This window comes from Phasianus colchicus, chromosome 9 (assembly GCF_987193195.1).
Source record: "Phasianus colchicus chromosome 9, bPhaCol1.hap1.1, whole genome shotgun sequence".
Lineage (NCBI taxonomy): Eukaryota > Metazoa > Chordata > Aves > Galliformes > Phasianidae > Phasianus > Phasianus colchicus.
Genome location: NC_143444.1, coordinates 12,824,368 through 12,849,597, shown reverse-complemented (window position 1 = coordinate 12,849,597; position 25,230 = coordinate 12,824,368). Strand labels below are relative to the sequence as shown.

Sequence of the window (25,230 nt, the reverse complement as noted above, 5' to 3'; positions counted from 1 at the left end):
ATGCATAGGTCACTAGGATGAGATAAAACAATAGATGAGGAAAGGCGATGAGCAGTAATGGTAGTGATAGGAGATCACGGCTGCTATGGGCACCATTCCAAATCCCAGTGGAACTGTCTCCTTGCCCCTCCTTTGCAAATATCAATGTTTGCAAGAGAGAACACCAGCACTGAAATATGTCAGGTACTAACACTTACTCCTTCATCCCCAGAAGTATTGCTTATGAACATATGTCCTAACAATGTGGCTATTATCCTTTTCTTCTTTTTCTTTTTTCCTTTAATGTATTTGTGTAATTCAAAAGCTTTTAATAATTATGTTGAAGTTAATTAAGAAGATAAAGCTCTGTGCAATACAGGAATTTTTGTTAGGATCCTCACTGGGCACCTTGTCCCATCCTGCCAGTCAGGTCTTCAGGACAAATCCCTCTTCTTTTCCCTGTATGGTACCTTTCTGCCAGTGTGCAAATGAAACTGAGCAATGGTCTCTTGCCCATGGTCTGGGGTATGCTTTAAGACCAGAAACTGTCACTCACCATCTGAACGCGCCCCAAAGATGATCCTGCCCACAAGGCATCTTATTACATCTGTTCTTCACAATATACTGCTGCTTGATAAATGGGTCCTGATGGATAGCCCTGTGTTAATGACAACTTTGTTTTTCAAATATCTAGTTTCTTCCTCTGCCTACATCTCCTAGGTTTTTTGTTTGTTTGTTTTTTACTATGCGTATATACACACAGTTTACTTCCAGATTAGCTCAAATATTCTATGAGAACAGAAACAGCCCATAACTTTTCATTCAAGTTTGAGATGAGGAAGCCAGCGTGACATTTCAGGGAAAAGGATAAAATTTGTATAGGATTTTAAAAGCTGTGTTAGGCAAGATAGAAATGCAAAGGTTTGTTCTTCAGTATGAACATATACTGATTGTTTTTGTCAGCAGTATTTCTCAATTGCTTTCCCCTATGACAGGTTTACATTATTCATAACTTACAATCTATTCCTTAAATTTTCAGTTCTAACAGTTTCTTCGTGGAGGTCACAGAATATGATGTATTGATTTGAAATATTTGAAATATAAATGAAGTTGTTCAGCTCTTCTATTACATGGAATGTCATAGTCACAGAATCACAGAATCATAGGGGTTAGAAGTGACCTCTGGAAAAATCACCTTTTCCAACCCCATGCTAAAACAGGTTCTCTAGGGTAGCTTGCACAGGAAAGTATCCAGGATGGTCTTGTATATCTCCAGAGAAGGAGACTTCACAACCTCTCTGGGCAACCTGTTTCAGTTCCATCACTCTCAAAGTAAAAAATTTTTTCCTCATGTTTGTATGGAACTTCCTATGTTCCAGTGGGTGCCCATTGCCGCTTGTTCTGTCATTGGGCACTGTTGAAAAGTGCCTGGCACCATCCGCTTGACTTCCCCCCCTTAGGTACTTACAAGCATAAGGTCTTCCCACTGTCTGCTCTTCTGTAGGCTGAACAGTCCCAGATCTGCCTAGGTCTCACTGAACAGTAGCACAGCCTTCTGGTGTGTCAGCCATTTCTCCCATCATCAGCGAACTTGCAGAGGATGCATTCTATCCCTTCACCCAGGTCACTGATGAAGATATTGAGCAAGACAGAACCAAACGTGACCACTAATTACAGGCCTCCAACTAGACTGACCCACCGGTCACAACCTTCTGAGCTATGCCAGTCAGCTGGTTCACAGTCCATCTCACTGTCCACTCATCTATCCCATACTTCTAAGCTTACCTGTGATTATGTTGTGGGAGATAGTGTCAAAAGCCTCTCTGAAGTCAAGATACACAACATCCACTGCTTTCCCCTCATCTATCCTGCTGGTCATAGAAGGTTACCAGTTTGCTCAAGCATAATTTCCCCTTGGTGAATCTACTGGGTCGTGTTCTATCTCCCAGTTTGCCTGTTTTCGTAGACAACAAAAACATGCTCCTGAGCCTTCCATTGACAGTACAGCTTAGCTCCAGCCCTTCTTAACTTTCTTTGTTTTACATACTATTTGTTAAAACAAACATGATTAATAAAAGTTTCAGTGCACTTGAAGGCTACAAACGATCACTTGTTTACTCTAGATTAACATTATGCTATCATCTTACGACTTAGGTTTAAAATTACAGGTCGTTTGTCGCTTAAACTTAGGGAACCATATCAAACAGCATCATTAACCCCATTTTGCAGAGGGAGACTTGCATAGTATCTTGTCCCATGGCATATGAATCTGGGGCTAGGGCAAGTACTGAGCTCAGTGGCAGAACTATTTTGGCACTGGAGGAAGAACAGATAGCACCACTGGTGGTGCTGTGAGTGGCAGACGTACACATGTCCATACACATCATATACTTCTTTCCAACTGCAACTGATAATTAAGTGCCTAGCTCTGGACCTCTGAGAGGACCAGGTTGTCCATTAGGAGCCATATCCATAGGGTGTCTATTATGATACTGCCTTCACATTTATCTTTGGTAAAAAGCCTTTAAATTTGGTCCATGATAATCTCAGTTTTACTAATAGAAAAGAACATATATAGTCTTCACAACTTTCAATATTCCACTGACTTTAGTAACACAGAATGTTTGAGGAATCTAGCCAATTTAATGGCTTCAAGACAACATGAAGTATTGTCTATAATTAAACAATATTTTTAGGGTATTTCTGAAAAAGAAAACAAGCTTTCAGCTACATAAAGTTAGCAGTTTAAATGCAGTAGGTGAAAGAATACTTTTTCAGAAAAGATACAGTTAGAATCTTATTTCCTGAATAGTTTAAAATCAATCCCAGCAAATAATTTTACTATACTGTATTATTAGACTAACAGGGCTAGAGATACAATGACCCAATAGTTTTTTGGTATCTGAGGTGCCTACGGGAAGCTAAACTGCTTCTGGCATACTTCAAGCAGAAAGCACACACACAAACCACTCATTTCTCATCTAGCTCTTTTCAGCAGCAGAAAGAATAGGTATTTTTGAAGTATAAATTATTCACAAGAGCAATGTCTGTTAGAGACGGATAGAAATATTTTCAGAATTCATGCTACATTAGTAAAAACTTTTTACTAACTTTTTTTAAACCTCATAAAAAGGCAAAATTGTAGTTTTGGAAATATTTAAAAAAATAAATATAAAAAAATAAAAAATTAAAACTAAAAATTAAAAATAGAAAAATTAAAAAATTATCAAAAACCTCATTTTTAACGTAAAAATAAAACCACACATTTCATTTCATTTGACACAAGTGATTTTTCCCCCCTTTTTTTTTCAGTTCAGCAAGTGAACTGAAAAATCAATTATTCTCACAGCTCTACAGGCAAATAATTCTTATCATATAATTCTAGAAGGAATTATACTCTGACAAGGAGTTTATATTGTATGGAATTTGAAAGTTAGAAAATGGAAGCTAGCATGATAAACAAGGAGAAATGTTCTGTTCAGTTTGTCACTTTTCCAAGTTATGACTTCCAATCAAGACGAAAATAAGAAGAGAAAAAAAAAGAGAATGGAAATAGTTTTCAATGTTTTAAAGTGGATTTGGAGTGTCTATTTTGATAGTAATAAGAAAAGTTCACTTCCCAGTTATTGTAGATGGAGCTGTGAGTCCTAAGCATTTTGAAAATCAACACTAATGTAACTAAAGAAAACATGAGAACAAAGCCACTTTTTAAATACTTAGTCAGATTCACTTGCTCTGAACAGTTAGTTTTACAGCTTGTTGTTTTGATAGTTTATTCATGAATATCTCAGAACACACTCCAGAAAAGAACATAGGTGCTTTGAAAAAGAAGTGTTTTTGAAAAGAATATGGGTGCTTTATCATTAGTCCTAAAGTAAAAGTTCAGCAAAACGATTTTTCAGAAAGAGATTAATTAACCCGCTCATGTAGTAAGTCTTTTCTTCTCTTTACCCTTTATGAGAAGCATCAAAATCAGTTTCCATCTGACGACATCAAGAACAAAGTTGGGATGATGCAGCTCGCGCATGGAGTATGCCAGGTGCTTTTCTCTTTCTGGCAACATACAGCAATGGCAGCACTGCAGAGAGAGAGATACAATTCAAAGTTCTTAAACTCAACCAACATTTCGCAGTAAGATCAAGGACAGAAGCAGAACAGCAAAACCCTGGGGTGGTAGGACCAATTTGGACCTTAAAATGGGTTTTTCAGAGTGGTTGCAGTAATGATTCTTGGGCAGTGGTTTCTGTACAGGCGAGGAATCAGGTATAAACCTGAAAAGAGGAATGTTAAGCTAGCTCTCAAAATCACGTGTTAGTTTAAGATAGGCTGTGTATTTAGAGTGCAAAACTAGAGTCCGTATTTATCATTTAGAAATATCTACCAAGTCAAATGCCAAAAGAGTCATGTCAGGATGGTCAGGCACCAGGAACAGCAGAAAGGCCTCTCCTATTACTAACTTTGATTGCTCACAGAGAGGTCTCCCTTCTTCCAGAGAAACCTGGCACTCAGTAGGACATGAGTTTGGCGGGTCCTAAACCCCCCACCTGCCCCTCCTGTGTCCCTGCACGTAAGGCCCCTGCCCTGGTTGATGCTGTGGGGCAGCAGAGCCCTAGCAGTCTTTGTTCCATGCAAGGGACACCCAGCCAGGACGGTGGCATTTGGCATCAGCATGATGCTGTACCCATACCCACTGCCCCTCCCAGGCACACTGCTTGCAGCACGACAGGCCTGTTTGTCTCCTTCAGAGGCAACCCGTTGCAGCCCATCCATCACCCTTCTATAGACATCATTCTGCAGCACTAACTACCGGGGGCACATTCAAACCTTTAAATGAGTTCATAGGAGGTCTCTTAAACAGAAATGCTTTAAAAATGCTTTTTGAAAAGAGCAACAGATGTACTGTTTCGCAGAACTGGTTTCCCTGGTGTGGAATTCTGCGCACACCACGGATATTTTTATGCTGCTATTCTCTATTATAGTCCTCAAAAAGTTACAGCAATCAGTATGAAATTAACCTTGCTTGTTTCTCATGTAGCAGAAATGCTGCTCCCTGACAATGGCTTGTGAAAACACTTTATTCCCTACTGTGACACAATAGGTGCTGCATCATGAGTCTTTTCTTATGCTGAAGAAAGTAAAGGTATTTCTGCATCTCACACCTTGGTCCAGCATTAATTGTTGCCAGAACAATTTGTAACAGATCTACTTAGCATAATTCTGCCTAAGGAAAGAAAGGGTTTTTCCCCCACTTCAGAGAGTTAGGAAACGTTTTTGAATGATATTGTAAGCATGTCCTCCTGGACAGTAATTTAATGTCCACAATTTTAGACCTCCCACACAACAAATTGTTCCTTTTCAGCAATGCAATGGAAAAAAAAAACCTTCAGGGTACCAGCTGGCAGCTGATCCTGTGAAATCCTACTTCCAAATAAAGACAGGAAGCTTGGTGCAATTGCTAGCAACCTAAAGCAGCTTTCTTGGGATTGCTGCTAAGCAAATGTAAGACCAGTATTAATTAAATTAAAACAACAACAACAAAAAGTATATCAATGAAGTATAAAGCAGTAATATGCAATGCAGTTTAGTACCTTCAAATCTAATGTACAGATCTGTACCAAAATAAAAGGCAAAATAGGAGAAACAGTGACTCCTAAAGACTCTCTAACTTTTGCTGAGTTTGTTACACTGCAAAACTTAGTAGTGCTACATTGCTATACCTTTCATCTGAGGCTTTTTCATCATATTCATGACTGTCTAGCAGGTTATGGTACAGACCTGTTTGTTATACGTAACACAATATTCTATATATAGATAGATTCTATATAGAATATTGTGTTACGTATAACAAACAAATGAGTTCTTACAGCATAGTGCTCAAATTCTGCTGGGTGGTTGTATTCCTTAACATTTTTGCACCATTGGGCCAACAGCAACACAGTACTGATGATGCTACCAGATACTACCAAAAAGATACTACCAAAACAATCACTAGCATTGTTGGTGCTGCCAGCGGAGCAATGGTTGCTCAGTTGGCAGCACTAGAAGAAATTGTCATTATTAATGTTCATCTTAGTGAGAGATTTTGCTTCCTCTCCCAGAAAGACATGACTGTCCTCAGCTTTGGCTTCCTCAGGTAGATAATAAAATCTTCCTCTTTCCATGATTAAATGTTACAGCAAAATAGATGCAAAGAAAAAAATCCATAAGATACCAACATCCTACCTTTTCAACAGTTGTGGCCCTAAAAGGAGATCACACCTGGACTTCTCATCTTCTATTGACTCCCACTTTTTATTCCACACTCTCAATTGCCATTATCGTGTACTCAATTCTAAAAATACAGCCAGTCTAGAATAATATAAATGAAAGGTGGAAACAAATTAGACCACATTTCAGACAACATGAACTATTTGTGGAACAGAGTGCTTGCAAACTCTTGCAGATCTTCTTGCTGCTCTATTGACACATTTCCATGAAAACTAATATCTCTGAAGAAAAGGAAAAAAACTGAGCATTTGGAAAGGTGAAGGAAATTAGTTCTCTATAGCAGCTAACAACAGCTCTCTTTTTCATGCAGATTTGTTTCAGCTTTAACACTTAGATACTTCAATGAGTGGCTTTATACGGACTCAGAAAGAGATATAGGGATATCACTACTGTTATCCTACTGATGGCAAATTTTCTTACTGTGTTCACATCAACAAGATCCTCAAGCACATTTATGGGTTCTCAGTCTTAGTAAAGTATTAGGTAGGAATATATTAAATGGTATCTCCCTTCCTTTCCTAAACTGAACTGCTTTCTGAAACTTAAAATCTTTTTTATGCAGCTGGTTACAAGAGAATGTGAAATGTCAATTAGAAAAAATGTTCAGCCATTCCACTTGGTTAGGTGTATCTAGGTATCTAATGCCAAATATAGGTATTTCTAGTATTGTAGACTGAAATAACTTGGAATTTACTGTTCTTTTCTTTTGGGTGCAAGCGTTGTTGGATTATTATTACACCATGGACTTACACGACTGAAGCAACGGAACAATTTTGATCTGTGCATCTTTATGGTTTTTATTTAGAATCAGAAGCTTCACATGCTTAACTGTTTAAGTGTTTTTAAGACATATAATAGATTATTGTCAACTTTCTGTTTGAGTTCTAAGCATTGTTGACGTAGCCTGTAAATATTTGTAGTTAGTTTTCAATTGCCTCTTTTCATTTTGAAGGATGACATCTAACAGGCTAATGCATTTCAGAAACATTTACAATTTATTTGGTGACATGAGGTTAAATACAATAAGAATTCCTTCCCTAGTCTACAGCTTCTCTGTATGAGGAGAATATAGTGATGAACATGGAGAGGACTGTTTTGACTACTTTTTTTTTAAATCAGCGTAGAAGATTTTTTTGACGTGGATGAAAACTAACAGTGAAATCTTTAAGAAAATCTTTTCAGTGAGTGTTTTACCATCATAGAAACAGAAGGTTCCAGCCTTTGAATCTTTGTAATTTGCTGTTTATTTTTTATGTTAGCTTAATAATTGAACTAGTCGGCTGCTGAAGCAGCACTTTTTTTTTCCCATGATAACATCACATAAAGCAAAATCTATTGGATTGTGGTTTCATGAAAGAAGAAAAAAGGACTCTGAGGCTGACACTTTGTATGCTGAATGTAATGCCAGACATAAACCTCTGACAGCAGAGAAATAAAAGAAAATGGCAGTATATTGCCAAATAACTATCTTATTTATAAAATAAAAATACTCTAGGGAAAAAGCAAATGACAAAGGCAAGATTTTCATTGCAAGCTTCACTGCTATGTAAAATCAGTTCAACTTAATAGTGTATTAAAACATAATATGAACTTTTTACGCCATCAGAAAATCACATTTTTGATGCTTAAAAGTTACTATTCAGTGTGACACTAGAGGCTTTTATTGTGTGCACTTCAGGTCTGTGCATAAGATACACTTTTTCAAATCTCTAAATTAAAAATGCACTTGATAGTATAGTTTGCTATTCATAGTCCTTTAGAAATACCAATTCTGATTTTGTTTCACAGCAATTTTGTTTTTCTGCAAGATCACTTTGATTTACAATGATAGCACACTCCAAAAAATGATGGCACCAAAGAATGCTACGTGTAAAATTATATGACTCTGTCAAACATAAATCTCAAATATTTTTTTGAAAGCCAGTATTCACCCGTAGCCAATTATACCAGGCTAAGTAAATGGTCTATGATGAAAGAAATGAAAATATTTTTTCAGTAAGTGTAACTAACATTTCTGTAGATTCCATCTTGTGTACTCACCATGACCCTAAATAAAGTCCCTGTGTTGTACGTTATCTGAGATAGGAAGAAGACTGTACCAAAGCCAATCAGTTGACTCACATTTTGGCAGCAGGCCTTTTTTTCTAGCAGTGTGAATCCCAGGATTTTGAAGTTAGAGGACTAGATCCTTGGCAACTATATTTGTAATGAAGCAGAAAATATGACATCTTTGATTTTATGATTATGGTAAGCAGCTGGAGAATGCACACACACAGCAGGAGACCCCTGGGCTGACTCTGCAGCAGGGCACAGGTTGTACCTCTTCAGAAAGGCAGGAGCCAGGGTCCAGGGCTGCAGGGCAAAACCAGCAGCCGTCCCATTGCAGCTTCCTGAGGCAGGCAGCATGTAGCTCCTGGACAGCATCCTCTGTTGCATGCTGAGGTGGGGATCAATCCGTAGTGAGCATGTAGTTCTGGTTCCTATTGACGCATTGAGCATGGTGATAGTTCCCATTTAAATAATCAGAACTTACAGAAACGTTCACTAGTGTGTGAACACACTAAATGCATTAATAGTTAAATGTAGCATTTGTGTGCTTTTACTGTTGGGCTGGCTCAGTGCAAACAGTGGACAACAGCAGGTCCTGCATGTTTTATTTTTCGTATGAGCCTTAGAAAGTCCTCTCTCCTATGGGAAGGGGAATTATGCTGTTCTTTTAGACTTTGTTTTCTTTTTTAATTTCAAGCTCTCCAAGTGCTTGGAAGTAGGCCACTGAGAAAGCAAGGCAAACATGCTTTCTGAGTCTGGGTTTTGCTGTTCCCCACTAGATATATTAAACTCATCTGAGGAAGAATAAGAAGCTATTTTCCCCAATTTTCCATACTGCCTGTGGGAATCTAATTCAATTTCCTCCCAAATTTAGCAATGAAAATAGCAAAGAATAAAGTTGAAGAGGCTTCTATATATCTCTGGATTCTGAAGTACTAAGGTGCCATAGGATTACTGAGCACAGGTTAAACTTCTTTTCCAGCCACAAAGCTACTTACAGATTTAAGCAGCTTAAAAACCTGATCCAACATTAGTCCTTGCTTTGCAAATGAAAGAATAGTATATATACCTATACAAAGTTATTTTTGTTATCACTGAATTTTTTTATTCATTAATATTGCTGTTGCCCCATTCCACAAAGGAATCTTATTTGCAGCGGGAGATTATGAAGTATTAGAAAAAATCAGGGAAAGGGACATGGAAAAAGTCTTTTGACCAGAACCAACTCCTAAAATAAACAAATGAAAGAAAGGATATGCATTTCATTACTCTCACTACAGCAGATACATTTTAGCAGCAGACTACAGGGATTTTATTCATAACTTCCAGGAAAAAAAATGTACTTCTTTTCTGGGGCTTCTATTCTTTTCAGCAATGTGGACTTGATGTATTCATATAGCTAAAAAAAAAAAAAATACAGAATAAAAATCAGAATTGACTTTTCTGCTTCGTATGAGCCAGAACATTTGTTCAGCAGACATATTTGCAGCCAACCACCCAGGCCATTTTCTGATTGCCAACTGTCCTTACTTGTTTCAACCCTTTTAGCTCAGAACTGCCTCAGACGGCTGGTCCCTGCAGGGAGAACTGGTAGCCTAGATTGCAGTAATTATCTGTTACCTCTTTTATGTGTGTTCTCTCTGTCTATTCCTCCATCCTCACAGAAATAAATTGGCCAGCAATCATTGTATTTCTTCACAATAGTCCCCTTTATCCTTGTTTTCATCATCACAAAATCTGCTTCAATAGTAAAGCTGTGAAAACTTCTGTTAAGCTTTGGAAGTTAGGATAAGGGCTGGCATGCTTTATTTTTTATTCTTTGACGTGACATGGAAAAATTCTATGATGTAATTAATAAAAACATTCAATAGATACATTAAATTTCTGAGGCTGAGCCTCTAGGAAAGCATGTTCCTCTTATTACAAGACATTTAAAGAGACTTGTTTTTTTTTTTCCTGTTGCTTACATTGTACACTCAACAGTACAAGAATTTTGGCACTTATCTGTATGGTTTTACATGTTTTGACAAGTTTGTCTCATGAAATGACAAGGAAAATACAAAGTAAAAACAGCCTAAATGTAAATCACACACACACACACACACTCAAAAAATAGCTCAGATACAATGCTGTTTTTATCTCAAGTATTTCATGATACATTTTAAAGATGTTTCAATTTTAACTTCCACTTTCTGCTTTCTTGATCTTCTCTTTCATGGCTGAGGTATCATTTAAAGTGTATTTACAACAGGGAAATTCCATCTTTGTCTACATTATATTAGAAAACTGGATCTCTTGGTGAAGCCACCTCAAGGTTGTTAGTAACCTTGAGAGCAATGGCATAGACAGCGATGTTAACAGCTCTGGTGTCACATCCACCTCAGCCAGGTCCTTTTGGACAGCTGTGACAAGGTGCTGGGAGCAGTTGCCAGCACTGGGGAGACGACTAAGGTAACTTCATTGCTAGCAGTGTTTCCAAATGCCCACTGCAGGCAATGTCTCCCAGCACTGAAATTGTGTAGGGATGGCACTTCATGTTGTGCATGCACTACGTTGCGTGGGCAGCACTATGACAAGCAAATCTTGGGCAAGCTCTCCTGTGCGTGCAGAGCTACAGCACGTGGAAATGAAGGGTCCATGCAGAGGGCTTGCAAGTTTGTTTTAAGATGATTTTATAAACTTCGGCTATGACCTAGAATGATCCAAAAATGTATCTAAGTGAGGAACATATGGCTAGCTGTAAAAAATGTATCAAAGAGCATCTCTTGTCTTTCTTTCTCATGAATGATCCCTTCAACAATACCCTCATGTGACCCCAGTCTGTTGGTTGGCACTCACATGCAAGTGAATCAGCACGCTATTAGCAATTACTTTAGTGATATTTACAGCATTTTAATGTCACTTGTCTATATGTAAATAGAATCTGTGAGGAACGCAGCGCTCAGGGTTCCTTCTCCCACTAAAACAGAACTGTTCCTTGAACACGCCAGAATGCTTCCTACACCTTATATAACCGACAAAAATATCACCTAAATTGCTCTATGACAAAATAATGAGTCTGTCAAAGATGAGTGGTCAGAATAACAAATTTGTTCTCCTACACAATTAGGGTTTATAGCATTGGACAGCCATATCAATCTCCAGCAATTCAGAATTGGATTTGCACATTGGAGGGAAATACACTGTGTGTGCTGTAACCAGGCTGCCAAGCAGGAAATATCCCTGCAGGTTGAACTGAAAGATGTGAAACCCCTGACCAAAGAAACACTGGGAGAGAAGTTTCCAAATGGAGGCAAACGTAGTGCAGACTCAGTGTTCAAATTCACAAGCTCATTAATAAGCAATATCATGCATTCAAAGCCAGGCTGGAGGTGGCTCTGGGCAGCCTGGTCTAGTGGCTTGCGACCCTGCACATAGCAGGGGATTGAAACTAGATGGTCACTGTGGTCCTTTTCAACCCAGGCCATTCTATGATTCTATGATAATTTGTAATGAGCACATTTTGTATCTCACAATAACACTTTGCCCTTTTGTGCTTCTCTGCCCCTAGACAGTTTGCCATTGCAGTGCAAAGGCTGCTACACGCATCCTCTTACATTTGCCACACCTTAACGTGTATTTTCAAAGCTACTCTACTCAAAATAGTTCCCTCAATCATAATTCACCAGCACACATTCAAGCATCTGCTACCCACCCACTAATACCCAGTCATTACATTTCTGGGCATGTGTACATCATACCTTTTGAAGCACTTGACTTTTTTTCTGGATTTCAAGAAACTACATAGGCATAAAATGCTGTCATCTGGCACTTGTTCAGTACGCATAGTATGGATGCAGAGTTTTAGGTTTTCATAACTTATCCATTCCTATACACATAGGCAACTCAAACAGACTCTTCCAACAGAAGCAACTGCAAGAGTTATATGAAATTTTGGGTTTAATATGCTTTGTATTCAAAACTAATTAAGTCTTTCATTACTGCTTAAATTCAAAGCAGTAACAAGTAAGAACTGCCTTTCAAAGGAAGCGTTTAAAAAAATAACAAGTGATACCTAGAATTTTCAGCAGTAATTTATCATCATAGTTGTTACCTTGCCATATATATGGTAATAAAATATTTCCTTGCCTCTGAAGCAAAAAAAGAAAAGTAAACCTCTTTGGAAGAAAAAAAAATAAGAAAAAAAGGAGGAGATAGATGAGGGTCTCTGAACTTGGGTAATGGGTCTTCCACAGCCAGCTGATGTCCTCATCCCTTCCTATGGTCTGGTGGGAGCCCAGTTTTCCTGCCAGATCAGTGGTACTCTTCTGATTCAGTCGCCTGAAATAGCTGAACTCCAGGCTCTGTTTTGTTTTGGACTTAGAACCCAATATATCTCATCATACGGGTGTTTTTCCTCACGGTCTATCTGGATGTTACTTTTACATAAATGATCTCAATAACTTAAAAATTTCTATTTCCCTTACTGCCTATCCCTCAAATAAAAGCAGTTTTTTATTATACTCTAGTCATCTTCCCACCCCTCTATGTATATACACCGCTTTTATCCACCCTGGAAGTCTGTCCCTCAGGCACAAAGGGCATTTCTCTCCTTTTGCACAGCAACTCCCTGTGAATTGTCCATACACACTCTGATGAGGTCCCTGAGACAGATAGCCCATTTCCTAGCACAGCCTTCCCAAAAATAAATAAGTAAATAGATCAGTAAAAACATCTCTCCATGTACAGCACAGAATTTGATATTAGCATGTTATCCCCATAGTACCTTCCAAAAGTCCGCCCTGTTTGCTTTCCACAGTTGCTATTGGTCTTTTTTCAGTTTTAGTGCTGCCTGCACTTGACCTCATTCAGAATTCAGCTGTGAACGTGCTATAGAAATCATGATTAATCTCTGAGGTCTGTGAAGTGACATCAGCAAAAATTAGTGCAAGTGAGTTGAGAATCAGAGCCTGTGTGGATCAGTCCTCTGAATGGCTTTTTTTGTGCTAATGCTCCTTTACTTGTTATGTGTAGTTAGTGATACAATATCTTCGGTTCAATTTCTTCGTATTTCTTTAATCTGCAGGGTTTTTTGCACTTGTATAACACTAATGATCACAAACCCAAACTAACTTTTACACTACCAGTATTCTGAAGTGCTAAGGGTAATGGCTTTTGCCACACATTGCCTGACTTTTGCAGTTTGGAGTTTTTTGAAATATTTATTTTTCTCTCAATGAACTGGCTCTCATTAACTTCACTTTTGACACTCTTAAGAAAATGTATTTTTATACTTTGTCTTTAAATAGTCCTTTAGAAAATCAAAGTGACCACATCTTGCTCCTTACTCTCTTTGAAATTGTATGCAGCTAAGTTTGAATTATTCTGAGGATGTTTTTTTAGGATTCTGTAACACTGTCAGCACTTCTCGTGCTCATCTCTTGATGCTAGATTTTGACTATCTGTTCTCTGCTAACAATGGTTTTCTATCAGTTTCTATCAGTTCTTTATTTTTTCAATGATTAATTTACTTTGTTTTATTTCATCCACTTTAAATCATACTCTTGTAAAGTAATACCTTCATTGTCACTGTTGTGTGGTGTGTTTTGTTTTGTTTTTGTGGTGATGATTTTGTGGTGGGGGGGCTTTTTTTGGTTTTTTTTTGTTTTTTTTTTTGTTTGTTTTTAGTGGGAGAGGGAGTAGACAGTTTGCTTTCCTTTCTCTTATAATTGTATTCCTTGGAATTTTCTTTGAAGGCAGAATGCAGCTTCCTGGGTGATCCAGCTAGGAAAGCTTTCACATATATAAACACATACAAATAAATTAATTTGCAAAGTGCCATTGATTGAATGAATTGTTCTACAAATTTAAGACAGGAAGAGCCATTTAGCAAGTTTAGCAAGGTAAGTGGCTAAGATGACAATACTGTTTGGCTTTTTTATACATATTCTGAATGCCTATAACGAGGGCTGATTTTTTAATTTTTTTTTTTTAATTCTCACTTAAGCTGGTTTTTAAAGTTCAGAGTTCCCACCTGTTTCCACAAGCTTGTCTGAGAAACAAGGAATAGGAAGGCAGCAGAGAGAAGGCAGCCTACAAAGACAATAGGGAATGTGGAACATGAAAGGAAGTCAATAGGCATGAGAATTTGTAGGAACTGTTTGCATATATATACACCCATATATATACACAAACAAAACGTATGCATAAAGAGAGGTGGGACAGGACTGGATAGAAGCAGAGAGAGATGGAGGAAACCAGAGTCTGCTCAAGACTTACAGTTACGCAAGCAAAATTGAAGATGGGTCAGTCCAGCTCTTAGGAACAAAGCAGAATTACAGCATCTGTTATATACAGACTTTTTTTAAAAAGATTTTCTGACACAACCACTGTTTGTTTTCTGGTGCTTCTAGAAGAGTTATGTGCATTGGCATCAATTAGCAGATGCATCTACACTTATTTTCTCCTTACCAGTACACAGTCTTCAGAGCCATGAGAATTACCGCTTTTCTCAGCATCAGCTGGCTTTTTCTTCTGCCTAGATCAGTTTGCTGTTTCTAACACTGATGAGTTCCTACAATAAAGCAGAAATCTCCTGCAAGAAAGCCAATCAGTTCCTGTCTTCAGTGCTACACAGTCTCTCCTCCTTCTTTCTCCCTTGACCCCTTCTTGTCCATGCTATCATTGTATATCTCCCGTTTTCATAGTCCAGTGGGCAGTAAAACAACTCATCACTTTTCTTAATAGCAGTTCTATTTACCAAAACTTGGAGCTCTGCATGACTGGCCGTATCTCATCCACTGACATCCAGACAGGTATCTTTCACTCTGCAGTGTCTAGTCTTTGAAAATTTACCTTACGATTGGTGCAGTCTTTAAGCATCAATATTTCAGAAATGATATAAAAATGAAGTGCACCTTCTTTTGTCTGGCATGTTTGATATATTTTGGTAATTTCAATTTAAACAGTACCAATCCTGCTTTTCTGTAGAGTAAGTGTTGCTTAAATAGCGACAGTTTCATCTGCCTCATTTCTAGCACTGAAAAGGGTGCTACAGCATCTTCTGCATTATAAATTCTTGTGGATTCTCTCCAGCAGCCACTTATGACAACTGCAAGTTTGTTTTACCCTGGGGATATATATGTATGTGGCCAGTTGCTTCAGGTCATATTCCTTCCAAATGGAAGTCAGGTTGACAGCTGTTAATTTGCAGTTGGTCATTCCATGTGTTGTTTTGCTCTAATTATTGGTCAGTGTATGGAACAGGTGACAAATACCCATAGGAGAACCCTTTAAATCTCTAGACATACAATCATTATGAAAACAAACAACCAGAGTCATTAAATACTAGTTTTCTCTCCAGCTCCAAACAGAAACAGATTTTAGGCATTTCCAACGTTTTTTGGAAAGGGATGAATAAAAAGTAAAAATATTTTACTGTTTATGAAATTAGTTTTCCCATTCTATAAGAATCCTAGTTTCAGGCAGAGAGAGGAATTAAAGGAAATACAATTGTTCAGGTAGCAGATGCTGAATCTGATTTTTGTAATGATTTTTTTTTCTCAAAGTTTGTTTAGGTGCTATTTCCTAAATTAAACTCAGGAAACAATATTTCCTGTGACTTTCAGCTACTATAATTATATAAAATTAAAGCAGGGGAAAAAAAAATTGCTTACTGAGCAAGACAGCTCTTGCTGAACAAGAATGGCAAAACATCACTGAACTGAACTTACATTTTTCAAGTAAGTAGGCTGTTGTAGAGGATATTTAATTGAAATCTGCTTTCTCAGATGTCCATGGCCTATTCAAATCTTAATTTGGGACAGACTCTATAGGGACACAAACAACTTATTTTGTCTTTTTGTGTAGCAAGCAACTCTGGAATTTTTGCAAGATTGTAGACCTAGATGTATGAAAATTACAAATAATTTAGTTGATTAGTGGAGTTATGTTAGTGGAAAAGAGAAAAGATTCAGCATCTTGAAACCTCGGTGAAATTAGCGCTGTTTATCTTATTAGATCTGTGTGAGTTGATGATAATTTCACATGCTCTTTGAGCAGTATCTTGTGATACTTTCTAAAACACAGTCATAATACACTGAGAAAGAAGATTGTCATACGGTGTTCTTTACAAAAAAAATATAAGCCAAACCTAAACACAGCTTTAAATAATATCCTACTTCTTTTATTTTTGCTTTTTTAAAATAGGTGTAAGTGCAACCTTCACGCTACTGGCTGTAAAGAAGAAAACAAAAGACTACTGTGTGAATGTGAGCATAACACAACTGGCCCAGACTGTGGAAAATGCAAGAAGAATTACCAGGGCCGACCATGGAGCCCTGGTTCTTATCTGCCTATACCTAAGGGCACTGCTAATATCTGTAAGTAATTTTGCAAAATAAGATTTTTTCATTATTAGAATTCTGCTCATATCACAACTATGAAGGAAGATTAATACTGGGAAAAGTTTGTCCTTTTTTATGACTCAATGCACGTAACTTAACATGGCTAAAAGCACATTAATTGTAAGTATGCATCATGTCATCATCTGTATTCTACATGCTTGTAATTATTTTACATGAGAACTGCATAGAATCATAGAATGGCCTGGGCTGAGAAGGACCTCAAAGATCATCCAGTTTCAACCCCCCTGCCACAGGCAGGGTCACCAACCTCTAGACCAGGCTGCCCACAGCCACATGCAGCCTGACCTTGAATGCATTCAGAGATGGGGCATCCACAGCCTCTTTGGGCAACCTGTTCCAGTGCATCACCACCCTCTGAGTGAAAAACTTCCTCTTAATATCTAACCTAAACCTTCCCTGTCTTGGTTTAAAAACATTCCCTTTTGTCCTATCACTGTCAACCCATGTAAACAATTGTCATGCTTGTATCCATGGACATATTCTTTGATACTGCACAAAAAATATTAAGGAACCAAACAAGAATCACACCCTTCACATGAAAAAGCACATGTAAGGGAGGGAAACCAGTGGGAATGTCTGCAGCAGTGCTCAAAGCTCTCTCAGCTTTCCACTCATACATTTTTATTGCCTCTGGACTCAAAACAACTGCAACAGATTTTGTCAGATTTTGTCATCCATTTAAGAAAATTTTAAAAAGTCTTTCTATTAATAACTATATCTACAGGCTGATAAAGGAATTTTGTATCTGATGTTGACCTGTAATCCAGACTCATGTTCAACCTTGCCGATCTCTAAGAGGAAAAGTGAGAGCAAAAACATTTTTATCTCCGCCCATTTCAAACTAATACGCGTTCAACAGCTTGCATACTCACTATTTCAAGTATACCATTCCAAAACACTTGAATATCATCCAAAGGAAGTTACTTGCAGCTACACTTCCTGGTCCTGGACAGGATTAGGTCAACCAGAACATGGTGCTGAAAGAGGGGTTGCACTGCATCAGTTCTTTTTTTCATGCATGTATGAAATACACGACGATTCAAATTCCTCCTGAGTAACAGACTTACATTCCTTTGAAGAAAGGATTAAAGAAGATGAGAATAAATCACCAAACCTTTTGACAGAACTTATAGCTTCTTTGAAGAAAAAAGTCCAGAGTTTTACTCTGATTAAAAGCAAAACATTTATTTCTAGAATATTAGAATATAACAATTTACTGAAAAGTTATGTAAGAGAAACAAAGCTATGTAATTCGTTGAATGGAAGTTTAAAATCAGGAGAAATGTGCAGTGCTCAGAATGTTATCTAAGACTTCAAAGCAGCAGCTGTGAGGAATCAAGACACAAAAATGAGTATCACAGGAAGCAGGACCTTATCAAGTTAAATGTGAGAGTAATAGCCCAAGTAACAAACCGTGAAGTGTGGGGGTATGAAATTATGATAAAATTCCTACTGAGCAGAAAAAAGGAACCTTCAAAAATCAAGTGAAAAACATTCTGTAAGAGAATTCACTTTTTCCAAGTTATAGAAAGGGAGCATTGCTCTCAGAATTAGTACTTTAAAGTATTGTTTAGAGAAAAACGGTGAGATTTACCAGCTTGATTTTATTTATGTATGTATTTATGTATACATACATGTGTATGTATTTATGTATATATACACGTGCATAGGCACATATACATACCATATGTATATAGAAACATACATATATATATACACATGCATATATCATTACCCCAGTAATCATCTGCACTGGGGACAAAATACATCTGAAAGTAAAAATGGGGATCTTTCCACATGCAGTTTGTTATGTTACTGATATCATTTAAAATGAATTGAACATATATCAACAGAAACAGTGGAACTAGCACTTAGTGAAAGGTTGCTGATGCTTAAGACAACTTTAAACACTGGAGTTCCATCAGACATACTATTCCATCAAAATCAAAATCATTCTGTTGCAAATAAAAGGAAGAATTTTCTATTTATTATTATTATTGGTAGCAGTACTAAAGCATTGTGAAAATGTAACCTTATTTGGGCTGACCAATGTTTCATCATACCTCAAATCCTGACTTCAGCAGTGCTCACCAGAAGCAGTTTATAGAAAACTGAAAGATGTAGGTGAATGTAGAAGGATTTTGTGTTGGCCTTTCCAGTCCTGAGCAATAAAGAGGCTTTCTGCACTGGAGTCTCCTACAGTGGTTCTAGATTCAGGAGAGAGAGAGACAGCTGTCATAAATTCCTTCTCAGTGGCTTCTTACAGCAACACACTTTGCATTTTAAAGACACAATGAGTGAAAATAATTTCCTTTTGTTTGCTTTTTGTGTTTTTATTTAAGTCTTTACCCCCTTAGGAAGAAATGGAATAATGCAACCATATTTATTTGTTATCCCATTTATTATTTTATAGACTTGGCATGTCCACTTCTCCAGTCTGTTTCCCAAATATTTTTCCCAAATATCTATTTCCCTAATCTATTTAATCTTGTCATATATAAAAGCGATGCCACATCCATTTACATGTGCCATTTCTGCTCTCTTCTGGCTCTGTGGTGACATTTTTTTGATTTGGTGAGCTAAAACTACACATCATATTCCAGACGTGAGCGTAACATGGATCTTTTGCAGTGGCATAAAAACGCGTCTGCTTTGTATTTTATTATTACATGGATCAGCCCTTAAGTCCTTTTTAAGAAGAACTGGTGTCACACTGACAACATTTCTTCTGGCATCAAGGCTGACATAAGTGACAGGTTATATGTTACAGTTATTCGTTCAGAAATGTCATATTTGAGTTCCTTTAAAACACTTTTCCAGTGAATACAACCATATGGCAATTCTTATTGCTTGATATTACTTTTATCTTCTAAAACAACTTCTGGTGATGGCAGACTTTTATAAATTCCTCAGTTTGTGAGAATCTCTCTAACCTTTGTTGTGAGCATCAGTGCAAACAATTAATTTAGCATTTACTATTTAGTATTTAGCAGTGCCTATTTACCCAATCATCTCTTTGTGAAGCCTTCTGCTTATGGTGTGTTTATTTAAAAAGAAAAAAAAATATGCATTAAATTTAAGTCTGTAGCAAGTTGATTCTCCAAGTACTGTCATTTATATTTAGCTTGACAGATTTTTATGCTTTTTGCCTATCTTTCTCTATTAACCTAACTTACACTTGTGAAGAGAATCTTTCTAAAGACTTCTTTATTTTGCCATTTGGGTAGGTTTGTTATGTTTTTAGTGAAGTTCACTTTTAGAATTTACTTTCTTTTGATTGGTTGTATGTAATTATTCTTAGTCTCTCAGATTTTTACGTGTTTCTCTGTTGTCTGCATTATATTTGTTTAGATGTTCTTTTTGGTTTCCTTTCAACTAGATTCCTCATTTTTATCTGCTCTCTCTGAAAGTTTCTGCAGTGGATTTTTTTCTCCTTTTTTCTCTCAGCAAGTATGTTGGCTTTCATTCTAGAAGCGGTTCCATGATAACTGCTTCTTGAATCAGGTCCTATGCACTACTAAGAACTAAATAAGCTTCTCTTCTTGTGGGTTTTCTGATTACTTGCTACAAGCACCAATCATTCATGGTATGTAAAAGCTTCATTTCATTGTCACTTCCTGATTTAATCCAGCATCAGTTGTAGCATTTGAATTTGTTGCATTATTCTGTAGCCTTTCTGTAGGGCCAGTGTAATTTCATTTACACTGTTGAGTTTGTGTCACCATCTCCATCAGGTGATCAGTAAACGTAGCTCTAGTGCCATACTCTTCTTAGTTAACCATACATTCTGTGAACATTTTGGGGAACATATTGGTAGAATTAACTTACTTATCTGGCGTGGCTCTAAACGCTCCTTGATATGGTAATTATATTCCCCAGGGATACAATAATTGGTCCTTCATTACAGCAGTCTCCTTTGATTCTTTTCTTCCTTCCAATTTTCAGATTCTACCTTCTTCATCTAAGACAAAATATTTTTCATTTAGAATGGATTTGAAGCATTTTTGTTTTGTTTGAGTGCTTAAATAAGATGCAGTTAAAATATAATTCTATAAATGTTTTTTTTTTTTTTTTTTTTTTTTTTTCCACAAAATAAAGATTTCTCCAGACATTCTATTATATTAGGGAATTTGCTTAGATTCAACAAGAAGGCTAAGGACTGTTTCAAAATCTTTCCAAACAGGAATTGATATAGTTTCCACTGTCCTGATTCTGCCATTTTGGTAGCCAATGAGGCTCGCTCATACCTATTCAAGCTACAGCTCATGAAACACAAGAGCATTCTAGGCTATATTCCACTCATAATCTAAACCTTGATATAAAGCTGATATTTGTATCCTTCTCATTTTTATTGAACATTTTTTTTTATTTTTTTTTTTTAGGAAAATGCAAAGCATTTTTGCCTGCTTTTGTGAAAAACATCAAATTCTTCACTGTATACGGATACTACTGCATAGCATTTATTTTATATTTTCACTCTATCTTATTGACTATTTTGTGATTACATTTATTCCCTTGTGCTGCCACATTCTACAAATAGTTTGTACTGCAATATGTTTCGGCACTCAAAGTGAACTTATTGAATTTCTCAGTACTTGGTATTACAAGATAGCTTTTCTCTCAGCAGTCATACGTGTCTGACAGCACCAGCCCTTTTCTTCCTTCTGTTGTTTAGATCATCTCTGGCACTTATGTTCTTTGCTCTATCAAACAGAGCTGTCCGAGACTGTGCTGGGCTCCCATCCATCAAAGCCTGCTCGCTTTTTTGTCAGTCCTCCACAGCCAATAACCTGTACCAGAAATGCTTGACACTCAGCTAAAAAATGCCTCCCAGCTGCTACCTAACTTTGCTAATGCATAGTTCGACATGAAACAAAGCATTGGCCAGGACACAAGGAACACTGGTGGATTTTTCAGTGGTGGATTTTTTCAGTGAGAAGTTAGGCAGATAGTCTCAATCAGTTAACAGAATTTCTTCTGCAGCAGGTTCCCCTCTGACAGAACAGCCTCTGTCTCAGCAGCACAGCCCTAATCCTCCCTGAGCAGGAAAAGACTTATGAGGCATCACTGCAGCACAGCTGCCACACAAACAGTTCTGGCAAAAAGTAATGGTACTTAAACTATTGCACTGATTACCCTCATCTGTGTTATATTTTTCCCCATGAATATTTGATGACACAAAGCCATCTTGAAGGACCAGCATAAGTGAAATTGGCGAGGAGGTTGTATGATGGCAGGCTTGTTATTGAGGAATCTATGTAGCAGAAATCCCTATGCCTGAAAAGATCGTGCAGTCACCTATCTTTTCAAGGCAGGTTCACATTGTAGATAAAGTCTCATTTTCTAAGGGTCCTGTTCTCTGAAGCAACAGGCATTTGCTTTCCATTGCCTACTTTCATGAATTAAGTAAAGGATGTTGTCCTACATGATCTCAGTGCAGAGGAATGGGGCATGCTTAAGGAGTAAAACATTGCTTCTTGACAATTCTGATAATCTTTTCAATCTTTACAGAGTGAGGAACTGCAAAGCTAACAGTAGCAGGAGTTCTAAGGCTCTCACAACAAAACACATGCAAAACTTCCTAAGAATTATGTCTTTCACAGTGTGTGGTCCTTTGCCTAAACACTATTTGACAGAACACAAAAAGTTTACTTCTGTGATCATAATAATCACTCCCTTTGATGAAGGGATTACAAGATGCTAGGTTCCTCCAGCTTCTCAGAACTTTAAATTACTATAGAATTCAGAACTTCTAAAACTGATACTGATTATCTGATATTGTGATCATGCCTCAGTGGAGAATTTAGAAAGGGAAAAAATCTCTGTGAGGAGTGCTGTCGTGCTGCATCACGTATGTCCCAGGAAAACAGATCAGACATGGCAGGCCTGCTCTGACTCTTTGCTATGGGATTCAACTCAATATTTTGCACCTCTTTAAGAATCAAAGTATGTTCTGTAGAATACAATTATAAGGAAATATCTTTTGTCGGAAAAGCTCTCACAGAACTTTCATCAGCAATTAAGGAGTCCAAAATTGTATTGCGTTATCTATTCTTGTATCTTCTCATACCTTCATAACAGGCAGCCTAAATTCTCAGTCTCTAGGCTGCATTCACCTCACCTGGATAATTCTGGGTGACTGGCTCACTGAATACGTGAGCCACAAGCAAGATGCAGTGCTCTGATAGCAGCAGTTGCCCATCCCTGACTCCCCATCATATGGCAGGTGCACATCCAGCCTTGTGATGGCAAAGGCAGAGAAACCCATGAGAAAGACAGTAGCCAAGATTGAGTTGCCAGAATAATTCCTCCACCCCAAATGCTCTCTGAGCCCAGGAGAACACGCAGCCTGACTGCATTACCTGCTCTGCTGGCAAGAAGCATGCAAACACATTGATGGTCAGGGCAGCTGCAGCATATGGCCTGCTCTGAGACGGCAAACTGCAGCATTGCCCTTCTCACTGAAAGCTTGATGTCATTCCTTTGTGTTATGCATTCCATACTGACACAATCTGCACAAGAAATCTAAAACCTGCCTCTTTGCAAGCATCCAATTTGTGGAGTTTTTTTCTCTGTTCACAATAGTCAGCTACACAGTATCTAGCTGCTAAAACAACCCATTTCCTGATAATGGGAAACAAGAAGATTACAAGGCAGATGCAGAAGACCATATGCAGGGAAAGCACTAGATTTTTTCTCTCATGTAACGTGTGCATATTTAGAAGTACTTCAGTGAATATGCAGTATATCAAACCATCACCCTCAAGTCAAGTCAAAAATAGTAAATAGGATCAGAGACTTCTGCAGTGTTCACCATTTTGGGGTCAGGAGCTACCCTGACTCTTTTCTCAGTACAAGACTCCCCATTACAATGCATAAGCATCCCAGTGAATTCCAAGTGGAAGAACTTAGACAGAACATTGCTTTGGTTTAACAACTCATTATTTGTAAATGCAGTCACTTGATTTCATTAATTTAGCAGAAGAGAGTTGTGCTTGGTTGATCTGTCTTGCCACAAGGCTGATGGGCACCCACCATGCCAGGGGACAGCATCCCGCCCAGCTCCCAGCAGCTTCCTCCCCACCATGCTGCAAGCCCCCACATGGCATGCATGCACACCTCAGGGCTGGTGATGGGAGAACCTGCTGCACTTCACGCAGCTCTGCTGTGCCAGAACTGGCCTTGATATGCAAAGCCTGATCTTCCCAGAGCACCGCTACTAAGAACATATTTCCCATTATATGTGCACTTTAGTTTTTAAGGAGTGTTAATAGATCCTGTCTCACGGCCCTACGCAATCACCTCTTTTCTAGACAAACCCAGAAGTGCCATTCTCACTCTCTTTAGCAGAAAGGGCATAAAGTAGAACACTATCAACACAGTCACCACACATAGGGTAACTGGTATTACAAAAATCACACAAATATAGAAACTATGGAAAGAGCGAAAAAGCTTTTCAAACAGAACCTGGAGACAACTTTGCAAGTTTAATTCAGAGCCCTTCAAGGCAAGCAAGTTTTTTATTCTCATTATTCTCTGCCCAGGAAGCATTTATCACTATGAATTTGTGAAATAGAATAAAAAGAGGAGATCAGACTTGCAGGAAAGCCTCTCCCTTTCCTACAATCTGTTAAGGACAGAAAGGAAAGGATATTTGTGTGTGTGTGTAGGAGAGAAAAGAGGTTTGAGGTGGGGGAGTATGCTGAAGGAAATACAAATACAGTTTCACAGTGGAAGTGTGAGTGTGAGAACACAGGATCTGTACTTTATCTAATACCCTTGCAGTTTCCATCAGTATATAAAGGAAAATGAATTCTGCTAATTTAAAACATCTATAATGACTTGCAAGAAAAGGAAACAAACTTCTATTGAAACTTTGGGTAAAAAATGTTGGAAAATTGATTGCCTTTTTGACTATTAAGGCAAGGCGATTACATTAGAAGTTCTCTTACATTAACCTATCCTAATTTAAAAGTACATAGTGAACTAAGTTCTTTTTGTAACTTTTAGAACAAAAAATATGTTCTATTATGACCGTATTCTTATTTAACTTTTAATACTTAACTACGTGATTTAAGTATATACATACACATATGTGTTAATCTCAGCAAAAATGAAGTTTGGAAATGATGTCTGAATGAGAGTTTCATTCAGCAGGGGCTCCTCAAGTGCAGGGCCTGGCCCTCTGCAGGTCCCAGTTCCCACATATGATTTGAAAGTAGGGCAGCCTTTCTGGCACATGCCCCAGCATTGCCATATCTGCTTAAGGTCATCATTCTGTACTCCAAATTACTTCAGTTTTCTCCTTGCCAGGCTAGAATTTAGTAATGATCCCTATTGTCTCTACCACCATACTTACATTGAACGTCATTTATCATGCAAACATTCCTTCACTCCAGCTTGCTTCATTGGAGAATAGTCCATACGATCTCTGAGTAAGACAGAACTCTTCAAGATGGATTTTGAAAGTAGTATAGCAGATGTTTAATGGAGAAAAAGATTTCTGCAGTAAAGCACATGCTACTGAAGT

The 25,230-nt window shown here is 37.7% G+C and overlaps 1 protein-coding gene across 5 annotated transcripts in view; it reads left to right on the top strand.

Annotated features, from left to right (window-relative positions):
• The window catches only part of NTNG1 (netrin G1), a 152,777-nt gene that overhangs the window by 79,573 nt on the left and 47,974 nt on the right, over positions 1-25,230 (top strand). For all 5 annotated transcript variants that reach the window (XM_090146219.1, XM_031595859.2, XM_090146217.1 and 2 more), the window contains exon 4: positions 16,483-16,655. In XM_090146219.1, the coding sequence (XP_090002345.1) occupies positions 16,483-16,655 (173 nt within the window). The remainder of the gene's footprint in view (positions 1-16,482; positions 16,656-25,230) is intronic.